Here is a 23,152-nt window from a genome sequence, read left to right on the forward strand (position 1 = left end):
TACCTCTACATTTGGCACCCAAATTATTTATTGAAAAATTTTGGTTATAAATCATAAAAAAAAATACAAATATAAAGAATTAAAGAAAAAACAATAAAGAAATATTCACAAACAATCATACGAAAATTATAGGCCATTCTGAGAATAATGAAGGTGGAAAATGAAATATGATTGTGTTTATAACAAAGAGATATTAGATTTTAGCGAGAGAAATTTATGTATTACTGAAAAATTATTACACCAGGGTTTTCGATATCATAAACTAGTCAAAACATTTACTAAATTTTATCGGTATAAGGACGTCATTCGTAAATATAACTCAACATGCAGACATCTTATACGTTCGGGTATTTCACATCCAATCTTTTATGGTAATATTCTTTACAAAGCACAAAAATGTCAGTATTCACCTCAAAAGCTACAAAACCTTTAAACAGACTTATTAAGAAGGGATATAGTTACGATACTGTTGTCAGGTCATTAAAGATTGCATATTTTGGCTTTAATATTGATTCACTTATAGGGTCTTTGCATCAGAATTAAACATATTTATTCTAAAACCAGTTGTTGGCATGACACGGGTTATGTTCTTCTCATATATTTTATGACGGTATAATACTAAACCCCTAACAGGAGGGATTGTGCCTGATATTCATATGATGAAGACATAATCTTTCAATCAGTTTAATTGAGGTCTGGAGCTGGCATGTCAGTAACTGCTAGTAGTCTGTTGTTATTTATGTATTATTGTCATTTTGTTTATTTTCTTTTGTTTCCTATTCTGACATCGGACTCGGACTATTCTTAAACTGAGTTTTACTGTGCGTACTGTTGTACGTTTGTTTTTTCTACATTGGCTAGAGGTATAGGGGGAGGGTTGAGATCTCAAAAAACATGTTTAACCCCGCCACATTTTTGCGCCTGTCCCAAGTCAGGAGCCTCTGGCCTTTGTTAGTCTTGTATCATTTTTAATTTTAGTTTCTTGTGTATAATTTGGAGTTTAGTATGACGTCCATTATCACTGAACTAGTATACATATTTGTTCAGGGGCCAGCTGAAGGACGCCTCCGGGTGCGGGAGTTTCTCGCTGCATTGAAGACCCATTGGTGGCCTTCGGCTGTTGTCTGCTCTGTGGTCGGGTTGTTGTCTCTTTGACACATTCCCCATTTCCATTCTCAATTTTAGGAATATATCTGTTGTAATCTGTGACTTGATCCTGTATTGGACAAACTAGTTGTGAAGGGGAGTAAACAATTTAAATTGATAATTTTAAATTTCAATTAAAGAACCTTGTTTCATAAATTTCCTTATCAGCATTAAACTTTTGATAAAGAAATCAGAAGTACCCTGTTGGTCTTTTTTATGGTAGTGTGCTTGAAGTGAGTACATGAGGTTACGGGTTTGATCCCAGGATAGTTAAAACCAAAACCTTGAAATTAGTATCTGCTTCTCCATGAGGCAAACACGATTTAGAAGTAAGAACAATGAATGGTCAGTTAAGTCAGAATAATGTGAGCAGCCACAGTAAACATTCAACTACCAAGCTTTCTGGACCATGAGTTGTTTCTTTGTGTTTGGTCAAAGGTCATTTGAAGGTAATTTTTGGTGATGGTTGTATATGTTTAAATGATATTTTCCCCCAAAAAGAAACTTTCCCCAAATTTAAGTCTATTTATAGTACCTGTAACTTTGACTTTTGACCTACTGACCCAAAAATCAATAGGGGCATTATCCAGCCAAGTTGGTTCAAGATATTGTGTATGGCTCAAAAGATATTGTCTGGAAACCAAAATGTTGATGGCCAAACATGACACACGGACATCATTCATCTTATCATATTATAAGTCCAGTTAGACTATGAATTTTTTTGCCAATGACCAAAGTTTGTATCCTTAGATTGACTGAAGATGAAATCAGTTTAATAAATGTATTGATACTGTGTGTTGGTCATAGTTTAGTATTTGCATTTATTCATTCGAATCTCAACAATCCAATTATCGCAAATGTTTTTGAATTTACTGTGGTCATACCTCATCTCACTTTTCCTTACATGCTTGCATAACTGTTGCACATGCTTGAAGGAAATATAATGTCCATGACCTTGCCATATCATAAAAGTCCTTGCCTTAGCTTGTGCAGAACAATGATATAAAACAGAAAACCATGGTAGTTTTAAAGCCTATCTTTGTAAACATCTACTGGTAGCTACTTTTTAGAGTAGTTGTGTAGCAGGTTTGGTGGTAACAATTCCTTGTGTGTTTTGTACAAGCCGACCTACTTTTGACCTGTAAAGCACTAAGACTGAAAAATTACAAAGTTGGCTGTTTTTTTCTCCTTATAGATATCGAGCTGATATTTGTGTGTAACTGTATAATGAATGTTAGATTTCCTTGCTGGGTGACCCACATGGTGTTTTTATACGACCGCAAAAATTAAAATTTTTTTGGTCGTATATTGGTATCACGTTGTCGTCCGAAGACAAATGGTTTCCGGATAATAACTTTAGTATAAGTGAATAGAAATCAATAAAATTTTAACACAAGGTTTATAACCACAAAAGGAAGGTTGGGATTGATTTTGGGGGTTATGGTCCCAAAGGTTTAGGAATAAGGGGCCAAAAAAGGGGCCCAAATAAGCATTTTTGCAGTTTCCAGACAATAACTTGTGTTAAAGTGTATGAATCTCTCTGAAACTATTCCACAAGCTTCCATACAACAAAGGGGTGGTTATGGGGGGGGGGGGGGGGGTATGGCTCAAATCATTTAGCAATTAGGGGCAAAAAAGGGGGGAAAACAAGGGTTTTTATGGTTAAAGGACAATTTAGACAATTTAAAAGCAGTGTAAGGGAGGTAATCCAATCCATTTAAAGAATACTGTTGTAAATATGTTTGATTACCTCCCTTACACTGCTTGTAAATTATGTATTAAGAAATGATGATTATCTTGAGATGATTAGCTGTAAATTTATTTTTAGAAGTTACTATTAATTAATATTAATTTTAACCATGACTGTATGTCATTTTATATTTTAATATTTTATGATGTATTTAAATGAGTAGTTATGATTGCAAACTCTTTTAGAAATTTGAATTGAAATTATTTTTGGAATAAGGGAAAGGGGGAGTTGAAAACAATTTGGGGGGGGGGGGTAAATAAGAATTTGTGGGGGCTACATTTTTTCTCATTTCAGATTTCAGAAATTAAAAAGAAAATTTCTTCAAATATTTTTTTTGGGGGGGGGGGGGTTAATATTCAACAGCATAGTGTATTGCACAATAAATTAAAATCATATAACCAATTCTAAGTTCATTCTGTGTCAGAAACCTATTATGTGTCAACTATTTAATTACAATCCAAATTCAGACCTGTATCAAGCGCGAATATTGTGTCAATTTTTGCCCCAACTGTTCAGGGTTGGACCTCTGCGGTCGTATCCAGCTGCGCTCAGCGAAGCATTTTATTTTATATAATTACCATCTTGGACAATGAAAATTTCACGAAAAAAAAAGAATTCATCTCATCTTGACAAGTTTGTTTGCAACATCAAAAAATTATACACATTGAGACAATGTTATTTTCAAGCAAGTATTTATATAAATAAAGCTTGTTTGTTTCACAATGACAATTTTGCAGGATTTTTTTCAATTGATTATAGAATACTGAATGTCTTTTCCATATTTTAATGTTTTTTGCCATATCTTAATGTCTTTTGCCATATTTTAATGTTTTTTTTGTGATTTGGAGGATTTGTGTTTATGGCAGATCTTCATTACTCTGTTAACTCTATTCACAACTTTAAGACTTGGGGCAATTGACAATTTGACCGTCTGCTGTTGAAGACAATATGTTGACCTCCACATGTCTTTTTGTTTTTTGTGTTGTCGGATGCTGTATTATTAACATATACAAGGTCTGGATGGGGTTACCAAGGTAACAGAATAGAGAATAATGATCCAAGACTATAGAAAAATGGACCAAAAAATTAAGAATAAAGAAAAATAGACCACAGAGATAAAGAAGAGAAAAAAGGGTTGCTAAATATAAAGACAAATGAAGATCCCCATCCAGACCCTCATATACTTCATCTATTTATTCATGGCATTTGAAACAAATACGGTTATTTTAATTTATTTTTTATTTCTCAGACTTGTAAAACACTCTCACATGTAAACATTCATAACATTGTAAACAGATGTTCCTGCATGTATAAATACAACCGCCAGATATAAAATTATTACGTTCAGTTCTATTAACTTAAACAGATATAGAAAAAACTAGTAAAATTCTCATCAGTGTTTTAAATGTATACCGATACTACAGTATCCTAAGCTGACATTTGTTGCCAAGCTAAAAAAATTCAAAAAAATATTTTTCAAATATTTGATCATTTTTAGCAAAGCTGACATCCCCAAAAAAATTTCACTTTCAATACATAGTATAAATAGAATTTATCTATTAGGACTGCAAATTAATATTTCAAATTAAAAAAAAATTAATGGAAAGTTTTTAAAAAATTAAAAAAATTATAGTTTTAAAATATACTCATAAAATTGTACAGAAATATATGTTTATGAATCATTAACACTTTACAACATTCATTCACCCTGATAAATAAATTAAATGCTGTATCTACCTATAAAAATATAAATTATCCAGCACTAAGGGTCTTAAAAAGGCAATGTATATTTTATTGAAATGTCTAACATTTAATATCTACCATAAATAAAATCAAATATTATAAATAGTTATAGGGTATTTGTTTGATTTTGTTGTTCATGTATGTTATTTTAAAAATCTAAATCATAAAAATTGTGTGTTACATGTATATATACAATATCTACATAAATACAAAAACAAATACTGGTATGGTTCCACATGTATATATATCACAGATAATGTTGCTAGATGTTACTGCATGCCCCTAAATCTCGACATGTTTACGAAATGAGGGCTTGGCAAAACATATTATTTCATACTCTTGTAAGATTAAAGAAGAGATCAAATTTCTACTCTTGTGTTGTCTTAAGGAGACTTGTTGGAATTCTGGCATTTGTTTAGAATTCTAGATTTAAAAAAAATAACTTTTTTGTACTTAACAGACCTTCCAATTTTTTCTATTCACGTGGGATTTCTTCTATAAAAGGTGTCGACCAGACTCTTTAAATCTTCCTTATATAAACTGAATACATATGTACCTCAAAACAGGTACTGTAAATTCAGAAATTATTGCGATGTTTTTATTATTGCGAAAAATGCGACAGGGTTATAATCGCAATAATTTAAACTCGCATTTTGAATTTTTTTATATAAATTAAACAGGATTTTCTCAATATCGCAAAAATTAAAATTGCATTTTAGTCTAAAATGACAAAATCGCAATAATAAATGCACACAATAATTTCTGAATTTACAGTATTCAAAGGGGTGAAAATGATATTTATGCACATATTTACCCATTCAAAACCATAGTATATTAGATTAAACATTTACAACATGTTTATATAGAGATGCAATAGGTCTTCTCGTGCTTAAAATCTCCCAACAATATATAGAGTAGTTGTAAGGTATGGGTAAACTTGCCCTTTGAAAATGTCAAGATTACAGAGGATGCAAAATAACACTAGCTTTAAATAAAACCATGTTTGACCTACCAGATATCCTACCATGATTGTTAGGAACACAACAGAACTCCTTAATTGACTCAATTCAAAACAAACAAACAAATTTATCAAAATAACATTCATTTCTTAATTTCAGTTTGTCACTTAGCTTTCGGAAAAAAGGGAGATAAAAATCCTCTGAGACAATAATAAAACAATATAACAAAGTATGGAATTCTATAAAGTGGAAAAATTCACAAATTTTAAATGGCGGAATGTAGAAAATTCAATGGAATGAAATTTCTATAAATATTAGACTTATTTAAAAATATCTTTAAAAAAAATTCTTCATATATAAAAAATGCACTAACAACCAATAATATTATAATCAAAGTTCATTTGCTATCATTGGAATGATGGGATATATTATCAATAACAGATTAAAATGGACGGAAGTACAATGTCAAGTCATATGACTTTTTTGACCTTCGTGAAGTCACCAACTACATTTTCTTGAGATTTCATACGGTCCATGTATTTATAATATGATTTTTTTCTGCATTCCTTGCGTCAGATTACATATGAAAATATTCAGCGACTTGGTCATGTGATACTTGACAACATCAAATGTGACAATCGGTTATATTGGTTGGTTTAAGTGTATCACAAAATTTAACAGTTCCATCAACGTTTATCCACTGCAACATAAATGCAAAGATGAAACAATCATCTGTGTTCATATAATTACACATAGTAATTAGCCTAAAAAATAAATAATGGCAAATACTTGAGAATAAACAAGCTGCCATGATCTCTATCAAGTTATATTGCTATCAATAAATAATATCACTAGACTAATGGGGACTTAGGTCGTAGAGGTGACTTGGCTCGACTGAGTGGAGATTTTGATCGGCTACGAGACGTGTCTTGTATTCTTACTCTTTTCTTCTTAGGTGTGGCTTTCCGTAAATTGTGCATATTATTTTCTATTTCTGTTATCTAAAAAATATTAAAAATGAATGTTCAAATAAGCTATATGGGGTTTCACAGTAATTATCATACAGCATTTTACAGACAAAAAGAGTTAATATTATAATCCTTTTTACACATTTCCACTTTATATAAAGTTGTTAATTCATTCCTTTTTTTATTCAAAAATATATTCATATGCTAAATTAACTAAAGCTATTCATTTTTATAATTTAGAAAATATTTACATCATAAACTTTCCCCAAAGAAGAGTTGTAGAGTTGTATTCAATTGAATAACAAAATATGTGCAAGGAATACACATTCAAATAAAACAGCTGGATACCTGTACTCTTACCTTTGCACCACAAAAATTAGCCGACTGAATTTCATCTTGTAGAGCCCTCATTGTATCCTGTAACTTGAGGTACCTGTTCTCAATCCTAGCCTTCTCTTCTTGTACATGCTGTTGAAAATATGAAAGAATATGAATATTGAATCATGCTATCTGGGTATCAACATAATAACAGGTGAATGATTGTAAGTTTTATAAAAAATACACTTTCCGTTCAAGAAAAAAAACTTTTGTTACTCTGATAAAATGATAGTAACAAAATGATTTTATGCATATATTAATGTTTATTTGAATATAACTAAAGCATATTCTATCAAATACTTCATTTATTTGTCTATTAAAAATACTCAGATGAAAGAAAGAGCATTTCAAGTAATCTGTACATTTACCTGAAAAATTACCAGAGAAAAGAGATGTTGTCTACACAGGATATTGAAACTATTTACTTGTAAAGGGCCTTAACTCTAGGTGAAAGTCTTAAAACAAACTGTTTAGTTCCTTTGGCTACGTTGTCAAAACACCAAGGTGTATTAACTTAAGGAGGACATGACTTGAATTAAAACATTATTCACATTCCTACACAAAAATACAGGAAAAACTTATTGAGGGTCATACCAAATTAATTGGTTTTTCTTGGTGTACTTGTTGGCTTGTGAAATGCCTTGATTAAAAAGTTTTCTAGATATTTATATCAATCATAAGCACTTCAATTCTAAGCTGGCTTGTAAGGTTTCTGATTATTTCTTAAAAACATTAATTCCTAGACATCAGTTGTATGTGACCTCCCATTATTCAACTAAAAATATTCCAAACCTATGTCACACACAACGTTGCATTAGAATTCCTTACGTACCTTTAAATCATCCATTTCATCAATGATATGTTTCTTATCCATAACATGAGATCGTATAATTTCTTCTTCTCTAATTTTACGAAGTTCTATTTCATCTGTCAAGTCTAATATATGATCCTGTAACAAAGGAAAATAAATCGTGTAAAATCATATGATAAAACAATAATACTAAATAACTAAATTAGGTTTACAACTGACTTTTTAGTTTATCTTTTTGGTTTATATTTGGGAAAAAGAATTAGATATTTATTCATGTATATCATCTGAGTTTCATTAAGGTCTTTTCCAACAACAAAAACTCAAAAATTTTGTCAGTATGTGTCAGTTTGTAGGTTAATCATTCCTGGGAACTCTGGTTTCCACCATTCAATAATTATTGCTATGAAATTGCAATAATCTATAAATAAAGCCATCAAAACCTCATTAAACAAACACATAAAGTATCAAACTATTCATTTCTGACATAAAAAATAACCTTTAGATTTCTTATTTTGATTTATAATCTTTAAACAATCACTGAAACATTGTTTAACCACATTAAAGGAGAAGGTCCACTAAGGGCTAATTTCGGCCTAAAATTCAAAGTATATCTGATGAAATTTTTAAAATTTTTTCAAACACCCAAGTGTCTACTTCAGTCGATTCAATTAGTTTATGTTAAAGATTTGAACTGATTTGGTCAAAAATTGAGACCATCAAATTCAAGCTTAAATATGAAAAATCTATCAAATATGCCATAAAACGCCAATTTTCAGATGGTTTTTGTCTAAAATGGAAGTGGCCGCATTCGTGTTCAGTCTCAACATTTATATATGTTATGCATAATCATTAAATACAACATATGTTTAAGTATTAAGACTGAACACAAGTGCGGCCACTTTCATTTTAAACAAAAACTGTCTTAAAATTAGCACAAATGCTGAAATTGTGAAGATTTCAGTATTTTTGCATGAAATAATGATGCTTAAACGTGATGCATGTCCGTTGTATTGTCATATACAGCCCATATTTATGTAACAAAAGTATTCTACTTTCCAATAAATAGCTAACAGTGACATTTTAAACTACATTGTAAAAATGTTATATTTTAGGGCCAAAAAGGTGTCTTACCGGGCCTACTCCTTTGAAGATATAAAATTTAACTTACATACCAGATGATCCATTACAAAGCATAAAAATATATTTATGAGTAAAGCAGATGTGGGATATAAGTCAATTAGACAGCAACCAATGATTCAATAAACCACAAAACACATGTATACATATCCGGTAACTTTCAAAGTTTACATTTTTAAGTATTACCTACCTTTAAGTTTTCTACAGCACTTTGACTATCAAATTCTCTCTTGGATAATTCTGTAAACATAAAAAAACATGTGTTAAATTTTCTCTCTGTATGTGAATATGCAACGTAGTCAGTAATAAGTTGGAAAAATCAAGTGAATTCATGGTATAAAATACTAATGTGAAGGTAAAACTTTGGAAATTTATTGAACCAATGATACGATGTAGATCTTCAAGTCCTTTGATTTTTCAATAAAGAGACCCTAAAAAACCATGTTTTTCCAAATTTATTGCTGAAAAGAGAAATTTTAATTTATATTTTAAAAGTGAAACGTTAATAAAAATTCAAACAACGAAAAAAAATTGGTGTGGTCAAAAGTTCATCTTTTGTCAATTATAAGGGTTTCCGTGCATTTCTGATAAAATGGTCAATCAGTAGGTAAATGACTACAACTTACCATGTTTAACTACGGATAATTCGTCCAGGACATCCTCACGCTTGGCTAGTTCTGACAGTAAGTACTGTCGATCATTCTCGTTAGCATTAATGGCATCACGTAAATCATTCCGTAACTTTTGTTCTCTAGTTAATCTGTTCCTCATATCGCTTCTCAACCATTTCATTTTAGTCTGCAAGTCAAATATAGAAATAGAAGGAATTTTATAACATCTTAATAAGGTAATAACAAGTTAAACTATTTTTAGGGCAAAACTTCTCCTTTTGTTATTGATTTTCCATGGTACAAAACACAGCTGGTATTCAAATATTTAATTACAAAGATTAAAATGATTACCAATTTCAATCTAATACCATGAGGAGAAACATATGCAGCATATCATCAATGCAGAGTTCTCGTAAAGTGGTTGTCTGAAGGTTTTGACCACAAAAATTTTGCAAAGGACTGACACAATTTTGGCATTTTGCAATAGAAATAATAGTGAGGACCAGCAGATTTTTTTCAATGACCACCAGGGAAAATAGATTTCGAGAACTTTGCAATATCTGATAATTAAAAATTAGCGAATCTCTTTATCTTAATGTGTAATTTCTCAACAAACTACATTTCACCAAATCAACTGCATTTTTAAAATACCTTGGCTTCAGCAATAGTGGCATTTGGTCCTTCTGTCGATGAGGCTACAGGCTAAAATAAAAAAAAATTAACTGTTAACAAATAGATATGTCTTACTTATGTAAACAAAAGAGTGATTTATATAAGTATTTTCTTGTTTCCTAATCCTTTTGTTTCTGTTGTATGTTTGTCATTTGTGCACATTTGAAAAAAAAAAAATTGTTTAAACTTTAACAATTTTCTAAGCTTCCCGACCCGGACACATAAGGTAGGCGAGACAAACAATTATCGTTCAATATTCAACAGTTCTTTATCAAAAGGAAAGTAACTTTATCTAAATTTCTTTTAAAATCCCTTTGCTATTTTTTGGCCTCTATTTTTAACCTGCTCCAGCTGCCATTATTTTATAACCTCTTCAGAATTTTTAGAACATCAGCCATTCATCAGAAACAGATGATAAAGCAGAATATATAAAATAAACCTAACTCACCTGATAGGGATTTCTAGTGCCAACAGCTGTAATCTCCATTAAGGAATCAATTTCTGCTACCATGTCATGTAATAAACCCTGAAAATAAGGTCAAAGTTCAATATTTCTTAAATGTTATGATAGAATACTTAAAACTCAGGTGAGCATTCAGTTTTGTCATTTCTGTATAAAAATAAGTAGATATGGTTTGATTTTCAAAGATACAACTTTTCGCCAAGGATGTAAACATGTCTATAATCAATTACTTGTCGGGAAACCTGAGATCACCCCTGGTTTTTGGCAGGGTTCCTGTTGCTCAGTCTTTAGTTTTCTATGTTGTGTTTTGTATACTATTGTTTGTGTTTTGGTCTTCTTTTTTTTTCCATGGCAAAGACAGTTTGTTTTCGACTTGTGAGTTCGAATATCCCTTTGGTATCTTTCGCCTCTCTTTTTCAGAAATTCTTGAATGGGCTTTTCATGAAAGTGAAATATTTGTATATTTTCATGTTATATTATTTCATATCATTTTTACCTCAAAATTTGCCTGGAATCTTTTAGCATCATTCTGGACTGAAAATAATTCTTCCTCCACTCTTTTAACCCTGTATACAAAATATAAGTATTAAAATTAGTAAATCCATGTTATATAAATCTCATGTATTAGAAAACATATGTGCACATGCAGAAATGTCTCGTCTGCTTTACTGATCATGATCGAATTTATGTTGAAAGTTTGATAATGACCTGGAATTATATTTGAAGTGAAGTTTAAGGAAAAGAAAATTTTTTAACAGAGTCTCTGTAAAAATTTTGGCTTCATTTAGATTGCAACTCGCTGAGTTGGTAATTTTGTGTGAATAAAATAAGATGTACTGCAGTCATCTAAAATACATTAACCAACAACACAAAAAACCATGACACATTCATTGTTCATCTATTCTTTATAAAAACAAATAGAAAAGCTGTATATCATGAGTAATGATACCTCTATTGTAAAATATACCCTCTGGCCTTTGTTTGTCTTGTATGTTTTTTAATTTTAGTTCATTTATATGTTTTGGAGTTTAGTGTGATGTCCATTTTCACTGAACTAGCACACAGCTTTAGTCAGGGGCCAGCTGAGGACCACCTCCGGGTGCAGGATTTTCTCGCTGCATTGAAGACCCATTAGTGGCCTTCGGCTGTTGTCTGCTCTTTGGTCGGGTTGTTGTCTCTTTGACATATTCCCCATTTCCATTCTTAATTTTATTACTATGAAATCAAATACAAGTAATTTACCTTGAAATATCACTTTCTGCCATTTGAGTCTGAAAAGAAAAGAAAAATAATTAATGTCTTTTAAATAATATACATAAATCATATTCAAAAAGGAAAAAACAATGTTCACAATTCAAAACATTTATCAATATCACTCACATTTATGAATATCAGACTCAAAATAACATAAAAAATTTTAGAAAATCAAATGATCTATAATTAGTTACATATTACACTTTTATCAGTTTAATAATTCTATTTTACATGAGCGTCTGGATGGGTTTACAGAATAGAAAGTAATGGGCAAAAATAGAAAATAAAGAATAATAATGGGCAAAAAATAAAGAACAGAGAATAATTGGGTGTTAAAATTTGAAGAATAGTAGAGAATAATTGGCCAAAATATGAAGAGAAAAAAAATTGCAGAAAAAATGAAGAAAACAGAAATGAAGACCCCCCATCCAGACTCTCTTACATCCATTCAAGTGTTTATGGATTGCCCAACTCATGGTGTTCATCTAACAGCAGGAAAAAGAGGCAGAAATTGAACAAACTGCATGTCTATACCTACTCAGCTTTAATTGACTAACAAATATAGATAAAGTGTTGCCACACATGAGCCTTAACAAATGCATTTCCTATCCCACAAATTTGTGCAAACCTTATGATAAAGTGTTGCCAAACTTGTGCATTAACAAAGCGTTTCCTTCTCCACAATTATGTGTAAACCTTATACCATTTCTTTGCATAGCGTATATGTATTTTCACACAAATCAGTTTTCAAATGAGTTCATCATCGCTCATCCAACTATTACAGACACTTTTGTTCATAAAAGTGTCAAGACTATAATTCTATTCTACATTAAAACTGACTTTACTAGCAATACTATTTATTTTTTATCTTTCATTGCCACTATGTTAGAAATACGATACACTGCTTTCTATAGGTGTATTGTTTTATTTAACTTTTTTTCAAATTAGATTAAAAAAATTTACAAACTACATGAACATGTATCACATGAAAACATGTCACTTCAATCATTCATGCAGACTCTAACATGCAGTTATTTTGCCTCCAAATTTATTTCTTCAATCGATATTAGTAATGATTGTTGCTATGACAACAAGGATGATGGGATGATGATGTTTTGCAACAAAGCAGACGACAGCACTAAAATATGGTTTATACTGACTAGACATCCTCGTTTCCGCCGGGGACGGAGGTGTGGTGACATTGTAAGTTTACCGGAATTAGATCCCTAAAATTCACAAAACTTAACTCATGTATATACTTTACTATGGGCAAAAAATGATTTTACGTACACTGATGCAATTTATTTTTAAAGAATAAAGACAATTTGATAATAATATACTGTTCTCAAGAAGGTTGAACATTTTTTGATAAAAATAAAAGCACAAAGAATAACCTATTACAATGAAAATAACTATTTCCTGTATTTTTTCACATTTTCATTACCATATAGATATTTTTATTTTAATATGTAATCAGGATGAAAATATTACTGAAAACAAATAAAGATGCCTACCTTCCTTCCTTCAATTAAAAAATATTGTCACTTAAAATGGACATTTATTGTCCAAAAATTCAAAGCACAAACAGATCAAAAACAAAATCAAAATTTATGAAAGGAAAAAGCAAACTAAGCAAATTTTACATTAAATATTTCATCTTCACGTTATTTTTTTCTTTCCTAGCAATATGATAAGATGATAATGACTGGCATAAACACGCTATGATATAAACATACCTGAGTTTCATATTCTTGACGAATCTTCTCTAATTTTCTCATCAATCGTCCATTCTCCTCTTCATATCTATTTATATATTAAAAAATACTAAATTGTTACAGACATTAATTATTTTGTCCTTTTTTCTGAAATAACAGCTAACTCAAGTTTTTCATTGTATTAATTGTAAATTTACAAAATTTTCAAGAAAACAAAAGTACTAACCTTTCTTTTCTACAATGCTCTACTCTAGTTTAAAAAATTTTACTTAACGATCAGCATGAAAGCTGTTCCATTTAACACATACATGGTACCAAGGGAGGGCACTTTGAAAATGAGGTAAAAAATAAATGCTATTTTATGTGATCACAACCTATAGTAGCAATTTTAGAATTTCCATATTTACTGAACAAAAAATTATTTGACACCCATCCATAGTTGTGATTCTGTACTGAAATCCCTGGGTCCCCTTTATATATAATGGAACAGCCCTGCGCTAAATCATTAACAATAATATTGAGTATATCAGTGTACTTACCTGACCATTTCTATGGTAAGTTTCTCACATTCCATTCTATTCTTCTCGTCATTTCTCTTTGAGATTTTATGTGCCGATTTTTCTTCTGACAGCTCCATCTATTAAATAATGAAAATTTGGTTCAATTAATACAGCCAATATCATTTGTGTTTGAAAATAACTACTACAATCATATTCAGTTTTGGACATCAAGTTTTTGTGATTTTGTTGTCATTTTATAATTCTTTAATACTGTGGATTCATCATTATTTGTTATCATACATAATCAATATTGGTCATGTGAAGCATGCTGTTTCACATAATTAATGCTAGTCATGTGACCCATGTGAAGCATGCTGTTTCACATAATTAATGCTAGTCATGTGACCCATGTGAAGCATGCTGTTTCACATAATTAATGCTAGTCATGTGACCCATGTGAAGCATGCTGTTTCACATAATTAATGCTAGTCATGTGACCCATGTGAAGCATGCTGTTTCACATAATTAATGCTAGTCATGTGACCCATGTGAAGCATGCTGTTTCACATAATTAATGCTAGTCATGTGACCCATGTGAAGCATGCTGTTTCACATAATTAATGCTAGTCATGTGACCCATGTGGAGCATGCTGTTTCACATAATTAATGCTAGTCATGTGAAGCTAACTGATTCACATGACTTATATAAATTTTGAATTCCAACTGAATTGATCAAGTTTTCAGAAAATTGATAATTTTCCTACGCGCGAAAGTCGCAAAAATTAGTTGGTTTACAGTAAATTAAAACAATGCTTTGCAGACCATATCAAAATTTCCCCAAACAAGAAGTTTTGCACTCAAGCTAAGTATATCCAACTCGTTACTGTACATTTAGGAAAAATTCCAGGTCAGTGGGTATAATACACAATCAAACCTGTAAATATATTTTACCTTTAATGTTTGTATAGTAGCTTCATATTCCGCATGACCTCTCTTCATCTTCCTCTGAATGTCCTGCATAACATGAGCTTCACGAACTTTAACCTCACTAAGTTCTTGTTTTACAGACTCTATTTGTTCTTGGTGATTTTCTCTTTCCTAGAAATAATAAATAAAACAGTTGACATAGAGATATGTCTTGCCTGTGTGTAATTTCTATTGCATTAATGCAATTGTTGCAGGCAAGACTTTTAACATGTAAAATATGCAAAATTTTCTGTAAGTGAAACATGACTGTGGATTTGAGGCCACTTAAACTCCATGGGAATGAGAGGTATTAATGCTAATACAATTGAAACTCAATACAATTGAAACTCAATACCATTGACTTACTATTATTGCGAACCAAATGAAAGTCTTCCACAGAGTCGTCTGCTCTTGACCAGGGAATTTAAACTTGTCTATTCTCTTGTTCTATTGAACAAATACAATAGCTATTGTTCTCTGTGTAGTTTTTTCACTGGGACCTTTAAATTTCTTCTAGGAGAAATCTATCACTCATTGATTGTCCAGGCATGACAAAAACTAATGCTATAATATATTTACTTTTGATACATTTCTGAATCATATTGAAAATAAGTTATGTATGGATATGTCAGAGTTTTAAATGCTCCTTTACTATACATATGTATCATATTTTTTGTTTGAACCCATCCAATTTTATTACCTCATGTAGCTGTCGTTGGTAAAGTTTGGCCTCGTCTCTGGCTGCCTTTTCTCTATGCTGCATCTCTATATAATTCTGTTTCAAATCCTAAAAAAAGTAAAGTTTTTATATGATTGCATGATCAAATAGACCTTATCACTATTTGGGAATCTGTGACACTTGACCCGAGAATTTGCGACACTTGAACTTTTGACGTCATACAACAATCACTTTTTCTTTGTGGCGTCAGACATTTTCTATTGTGACGTCAAAATTTTACGGGAACCTGTGTGATGTCCAGTAATGGCGGACAAATAGCGATAAGGTGTATGGAATAAATACTCATAGATTATAAATTGTGATGACAAAGATTAAAGTTAATGTTAAATGTTTGACTTTGTGATTATGAAAATATAGTCATTATATGAAACTGAGTTTAAATATATAAGACATATTATTGAAAATAGGAATGCAAAAAAAAAAAAATTAATTGAAATTATGCAAATTATCTATTTATACCTGATTTGTGAAAAACATAAAAAATCCCAAATAATGTTTCTGTAAAAATAGGAAATATAAGCAGAAGGATAGAAAGCTTATAAAGTGGAAGAAAAATACAAAAACAAAGTTCATGCAATTGAAAATTAACAGAAAAGTTATTTCAGAAGACAGATATTTATACAACGAGCAAGCAAATCTACATGAAAAAGAAAACAGTTTAAAAGAGTAGATACTGTTCAAAACAAACAGATTTGTTAGTGAAAATTCAAAATAATGATATCATGCATAGGTAATACCAAGAAATCTAAATAAAAACAACAGAAATAACGAATATTAGACAAAAAATTCTGATTATAACAGGAAAAAAAACATGCAGGGTTTTCTACTATATTCTATTGAGCATGCTACAAAAATAAACGACAAGTCAAACTGTATTGATTCATACACCATAAAAATGTGGAATTCTACAATTTATTCACCATAAAAATATGGAAATCTACAACTTATTCAAATTTAAATGAATCATAGGCCTTTGTCCTTTAAATTTTATGGGTCTTGTGTCCTCAAAAAAATTCTGAAATATTGTTACAATAGTGTGATTATGATTTTAATTTGGTCCTGAGAGAAAGTTGGTTAACACTTGTCTGGTATCTGTTGTAAAAGTAACATTGATTTTATTTTCTATGATGAACATTAATACAATACAGTTTGATGTGTCTTGAACTACGTATGCTGCGAGTATTGCAGCACATACATGTAATTTTCCGTTAGATTCTGACAACTTAGCCGCTATCTCCGCCTTTATAGAACTCAATTCTTTAATTTCATGCTGAAAATGAATCAGTTTTTATAATAAGCTTTCATCCTGGAAGTTGTTAATTTCAATTGCTTGAAATGTGAAGACTGAATGTAAGCAATAACACAACAAATGCTATGAGACTTTGTCAATTGTGAAAATGAAAATGAAATTTCAGATAAGTCTTCTCCAATTTCTTTTATGCATCAATTCACACAAGTTTTATTTAAATCAAATGTGAACAACTAAATGTGAAACAATAACACAAAAATACTATGTGACTTTATGAGTCGTGTTAATGAATACAGTTTTTAAGTTTATTATTTCTTCTTAAATTTTTGTATTTTAATGTATCAATTTTCAAATTTTATTCAATCATGTGAATTGTGAAACAACTAAAAGTGATACAGTGAAAACAGATCAATGTGTGTCTTTGTGAATTCTGCTTGCGGCCATGTTTTTTATTATCTGACGTTTGTCATCAATGCTTTTTTATTTATCTAGATATTTTAATGACTGTCAGAATTTCGAATTTAGTATACACTCTTTATTCTCTCCATTGTTTTTTATTTAAATGGAAAATGATATTGTAGTCCTTCTAGCCAAGTTCAATCAAATCAAATAAAGCTGTTGCCATAGTAATAGACTATTTACCTGTAGTTGATTGGCCTGATCCTGGGCCAGTAAATGTGCTGCCTCTAGTGAAGACATTCTGTCCTCTATCCTATTTCTCTCCTCTGTTACGGCTGCTAATTTGGCGGCATTGTTATTTAATTCATTCTCCATCTAATAATGTGAAAATACATGCATATTTATATATATTGTATATATGTTTCATGTTAGTAATATTTAAAGGAAGACTTGACACTTAAATTTATGAATCAAATTGAAAATGAATCGTTCAATTCTTATTGTATTTGTCAGTATCATACAAAGATTTTTTTACTTGCATACAATATTAAATACAAAACTGATTAAATTTATCTTTTTCGTGGAAATAAATTTTCAAACATATGATTAATTTTTAAAGATATATAAAAAAAATTACACTAGAAATACAGACTTTAAAATGAATTTGTAGAGAATTTCAAAATTGAGGAAAATCTATAGTGTTAATTTTAAATAAAGTGTCTATAGACTAAAAAAAATTAATTCATTCATATATTCTGGTCATACCATATATTTCAATTATAACATGCATTCAAATACCTATGAAAATGTAGTTTTAAATTCATTCATAAATTTCATCTACACGTGCAAACTTGATATACAATAATTATATTCTACAGAGAGAAAATAACTTTACCCTTTCTACAACTGTTCTGGAGTTTCTGACTTACCCTTTCTACAATTGTTCTTGAGTCTCTGACCTCTCTGTCCATATCTATTCTTACAGATTTAAGTTCATTAAGTTCCACATCTTTGATTCTGATTTGTTCATCCTGAGCAGCTCTTACAGCCTGAAAAAATAAATCAAATAACTTTAATGATTATTTCAATACTTGTAATACAGTGTAAATTTTAATGCACCAGATGTCTAAATTCAATACTGTGGAACCTATTTTGGTGGGTTTCATGGGTACAGGTGAACCACACATCTAAAGGTTCAATGAAGTAACAAATTTCTATAAGCTTATATGCAGACTTTGGCAAAACCAAATTCAAATATTTGCACAAATACATTTTTTTTGTGTTTATCCACCAAAATTGGTACCCATGACAACAAATGAATCCACTCTACAGTTTTCTTGCTGATAACTAACCAAAGCATCACCGAGCTCTCGTTTCATATTCTCCATCTGCATACCATTATGATGTAGTTGGTGTCGATGACTTTCTAGATCTTTGACTAGCTGTTCATTTCTCTGTATTAACTGATTAGCACCATGTTTATGTCTGTCAACTTCACGCTCTAATTGTTTTACTTTCATTTTCCATCTAAAAATAGAACAAGTACAAATTAGTTTAACTTTCATTTCCCATCTAAAATTTAAACTGGTTCATATTACAATTATTTTTATAATTCTCAACTTATCACTCAAATTGTTTTCATTTCCATAAAGTACACTTTGCATATGACAGCATGCTTCAGATATGTACCTTCTGTTTAAAGTTATGACAAGAAAAATGAGTGTTGTTTTCAGTAAAATCAAATAATAAAATATGAGTTCATAGAACGTCTAAGTTTTTCATTTTTCCAAAAAAATAATCTATTTCTTCAAGAGCAACATTTTGGCATTAACTGTTTCTTAGAAAGTGGATGAAAAACCTATAGATAGACATGAAAACTTAAAAGTCAGATTAGCAGAAAATATTTATATTTATGGCCTAAACTATAACATGTACTGATCATACCATATCAAATATGGATCTGAAATGTTCTACTCTCAGACTATAAAATAAACCAAGGTTGCATTTTTTTTTAAATGCTTGAGTATTGAACAATAGTACTTACTGTCTGACTGTTTCCTGAGCACGAGCTTTGAATTCATCCTTCTTCTTTTCTGACTCGTGTAAAGATAACTGTGTATTCCGTAATTCATTAGTCGTTTTTTCTAAGTCTTTAGTAACTTCTTTCACTTTATTAGAAGAATCATCGTAATTAGTTTGTAACTGATTCTTCTGTCGATCAGAAGCTTCAAACTTGTCTGACATTTCTTTTAATTGTGTAATAAGCTTGGCAGCCTGTTTTTCACGATTATCTAAATCTTTCGTCAAAGTCTGCAAAAATTAAAGTATATGAAATTATTTCTATAGAATTTTATGAAGATCAAATATTTAATTTCTTTTTTTCTAGATAAAAAAACATAACTTTTAAGATTCTGATAATTGATACAATCTTTCTTCACCCCCCTTTTTTTATGGTAAACATGTTTCCATTTTTGTAACTACACATTTCAAAGATGGATTAAAAATTGCATTTTCATGGACTCTTGATTTTGGGATTAACAAATTCCGCATACAGGCCAAAAGAGAATTTGTACTTTGTTGAATGTTAAAATGTGTGGTCTAATTTCACCAAAACTAGTATCCCAGGCATAATAAATAATATATCAAGTATATGACAATGAGACAACCCAGCAACTAAAAACCCACAAAGTAATATTTCATATAACAATCACAGATATATGGCCATTTAAATACAATCTGAAGTGGCATTAAAAACCAATCAACTATTTTTGCAACAGATGAAAGTACTAAAAGCACCAAATACTTTTGACTACTGACCTCTATATGATCCGAAAGCTGAACTCTTTGACGTTCACTGCGTTCAATCCCTCGCCGTAATTCCTCCATTTCACTTGAAGCACTAATTGATCGAGTTAACTGACCTCGTAACTCCTGTAATTCTCTTTCCATTAATCTCCTATCTCTGTCCTTTTCCTCTTCCACTAGAAAAATTATAATTTTATTATTTGTGAACAAGTCTGTATTCTTCACAAATATATTGAAACTTTATGGAATAAAATATACCTTCAGGAAAAGAGTGTATATTAAATGAGAAACCTATTAATATGATTCTAAACATGCTGAAAAGAATTGTCCAATCAGATTTAATGAATAAGAGGTATTTTCGAATTTCAACATGTAGGCTTTCATATCATAGTGAGCATTACTCAGTTCAGATAGTTATGATACCAAAGCAACCTGAAGTTGACATTTCATCAAATGGTCACTCAAATAAACTAGAAAACTGTGATCATCGCAAAAAAAATCATAACCCCCTTCCCCATTTATATTGATATGGCAAAGCCTATGTTTTGTTATGGGAAACTCAAAAATCAATTGGATTAAAAAATAAAATATGAGGTGCACAATACCATAGAAATGTGAATACATGTACAGCAAAAATTATAAACTAATGAAATTTCCAAGTATATAGTAAAGTACTTCTATCCTCCATTATACTAACCTGATCGTTTTTTCCTTCTTTCTCTAATTTCATCTTCATATCGGCTGTCATCCATCTGTTGTTTCAGACGACCTTTTTCATTGTCTATTCTGTGTAACTGTGACCTTAATTCATCCACCTGTAAAAAATAACATGATTCATATACATGTGGTTAACAATATCTAGACTTTGACCTGTGAACTGTGACCTTAATTCATCCACCTGAACAAAATAACTAGTTTTATATACATGTTGTTAACAATATCTAGACTTTGGTTAACTATAATTTCAATAGCTGTTATAAAGCCATAATTTTTTTAGATTGATCAATTAATTAACTTATTCCAATTAAATTGATCCTGAACTCCACATGATTCAATTGGCATTCAAAGCGTGTTTGTTTATCTGTTTAGACCTAACCTTTTTTTCTAGCTCCAAATATTCCATATAACTCTGTTTTTGAAACTTTTGACCTCAAGTGTTTTCAGAAAATTGCTTCCTTGCAAAATAATTGGTACCTGATGATTACATTATAACTGGTACCTACCTGTGCTTGAAGAGCTACTTTGCCACCTTCACTCTGATCTAATTTTCTCTTTAGGTTGTCTAAATCTGACTCTACCTACAATGTCATTGTATTCATTATATACTTCTTAATTGTTAACTGTGGAATAGTAATTTATTCAGGAATGAACAAATGAAAAAATATCTTTACTTCAAATTTCAAACATAAACATACTACTAAAAAATGAACCTGAACTGTGTTTCTATAAAAATGTCTATCAACTGAAATTTTATTGAGGCCCTTTTTTCTTACTTGAGATAATACATTTTGGTTGGAAAAATTGCAAAATAAGAAGAGATTATTCAAACCTTACTAAAAAACATTTTTTAATCAAATTTACAATAGATAAGTCACGATAAAAACCTTGAACTGGAGATTAAGTGTAAGTTCAAAATTGTAACCAATGGAAATGACAACTACATGGCCTTGACCTTCATGAGTGATTTTGAAGTCATACATTTTATCATATGAACATCATCTTAAACTATAATACTGCCACAAACACAATGAGTATATTTATATATGACAAATTTACAAAGCAGCAGATATGCCATTAACATGGACATTTGAATTTTGAAAAAAATAGAAAATATTTGGCAAAATATATATTCAAGATTCTCAAAGGTAATATACAACAAGTTGTTCTTCAAGTAAGATATTGAATCAATCTATTGCAAAGCTGACTCAATCATAAAATCCTTTTTAATTCTAAAAGATTAGAAAAAAATGTTTGTTTATAAAAATTCTAAATTATCTTGGGCATATAGAATTTGTTTAGGGCTTTTCCAGAATTAATTAAATGGTGGGTTGGAAGGCACTTTTATCAAAATTTGATGGGTGGTGGTTATTCTAGACAGATAGCCTTATAGATCAACTAAAATTTAATGCATGGCAAGGTTAAATAAAAAGTGCCTTCCAACCCCCCAATCATTTATTTCTGGAATTGCCCATAATAAATATCATCTTACATCAAAGAAAAATCAAAGTTAGATTTAGGTAAGGCTCAGCTGAATTAAGCAAGCAATATAATAAAAACATTCAGATTTAGGTAGGTAGAAGTAGGTTTTATTAACCAAACATTTCTAGGCCTAAATCTCTAATTGATTGTTACTTGCCTAATGTTCAGTGGCAATTATTTCATGAAGATTCAGGACGAGCCTTAATCTCTGTGAATTCCAAAATGATTAAAAGTATTTTGAAGAACCTACTCTGATTTTATTGGCTTCTGATTGTAAATACTGATTCCTGACTCGTTCATCTGCTGCTTGTTGTGCATAATGTTGATTTTGATTTAATGCCTGAAATAAAGCGATATCTTCTACCATCGTGCAAACGATATATAACCTCTAAATATCAGACCAAACTTACAATATACTTAAGCTTATTGAGAATTTCTTATTAATTGTTGGATACCAATTTTCTTTGCTTTCGTGGGAATAGATAAACCATAAATTTTAAATGTTCGACCAAGTTCAAATTTTCTGTAGAGTTGAATGCAGACATCTGCAAAACCACAAAATAAAATATCCATGAAGATACAATTTTCATCAATCCACAAAAACTAGTACCCAGGAAAATAAATGAGTTCACAGTATTTTTGCTTTAAAAATAAAGACCAAAACCAAAAAAGTAAGTACCTAATAATT

General features: G+C 30.4%; 1 protein-coding gene across 6 annotated transcripts in view; it reads right to left on the reverse strand.

Moving 5' to 3' along the window:
- Nucleotides 1–5,122: 5,122 nt before the first annotated feature.
- Nucleotides 5,123–23,152, reverse strand: part of LOC127739355 (centrosomal protein of 128 kDa-like) — a 29,857-nt gene continuing 11,827 nt past the window's right edge. For 2 of the 6 annotated variants that reach the window (XM_052251043.1, XM_052251042.1), the window contains 23 exons: nt 22,711–22,804; nt 21,489–21,559; nt 20,963–21,080; nt 20,278–20,441; nt 19,505–19,770; nt 18,813–18,987; nt 18,390–18,509; nt 17,704–17,835; nt 17,008–17,082; nt 15,774–15,860; nt 15,059–15,205; nt 14,147–14,244; nt 13,629–13,695; nt 13,053–13,118; nt 11,881–11,909; nt 11,135–11,204; nt 10,624–10,701; nt 10,155–10,205; nt 9,519–9,690; nt 9,083–9,132; nt 7,777–7,893; nt 6,927–7,034; nt 5,123–6,599 (listed from right to left, as the gene is read on the reverse strand). In XM_052251043.1, coding sequence (XP_052107003.1) covers nt 6,450–6,599; nt 6,927–7,034; nt 7,777–7,893; nt 9,083–9,132; nt 9,519–9,690; nt 10,155–10,205; nt 10,624–10,701; nt 11,135–11,204; nt 11,881–11,909; nt 13,053–13,118; nt 13,629–13,695; nt 14,147–14,244; nt 15,059–15,205; nt 15,774–15,860; nt 17,008–17,082; nt 17,704–17,835; nt 18,390–18,509; nt 18,813–18,987; nt 19,505–19,770; nt 20,278–20,441; nt 20,963–21,080; nt 21,489–21,559; nt 22,711–22,804 — 2,505 coding nt within the window. In that variant the 3' untranslated portion in view covers nt 5,123–6,449. Of the gene's footprint in view, nt 6,600–6,926; nt 7,035–7,776; nt 7,894–9,082; nt 9,133–9,518; nt 9,691–10,154; nt 10,206–10,623; nt 10,702–11,134; nt 11,205–11,880; nt 11,910–13,052; nt 13,119–13,628; nt 13,696–14,146; nt 14,245–15,058; nt 15,206–15,773; nt 15,861–17,007; nt 17,083–17,703; nt 17,836–18,389; nt 18,510–18,812; nt 18,988–19,504; nt 19,771–20,277; nt 20,442–20,962; nt 21,081–21,488; nt 21,564–22,710; nt 22,805–23,152 lie in introns of all 6 variants that reach the window. The other 4 variants (XM_052251047.1, XM_052251044.1, XM_052251046.1 and 1 more) reach the window with 3 other exon arrangements.

Source organism: Mytilus californianus, unplaced genomic scaffold (genome assembly GCF_021869535.1).
Source record: "Mytilus californianus isolate M0D057914Y unplaced genomic scaffold, xbMytCali1.0.p SCAF_4, whole genome shotgun sequence".
Classification (NCBI taxonomy): Eukaryota; Metazoa; Mollusca; class Bivalvia; order Mytilida; family Mytilidae; genus Mytilus; species Mytilus californianus.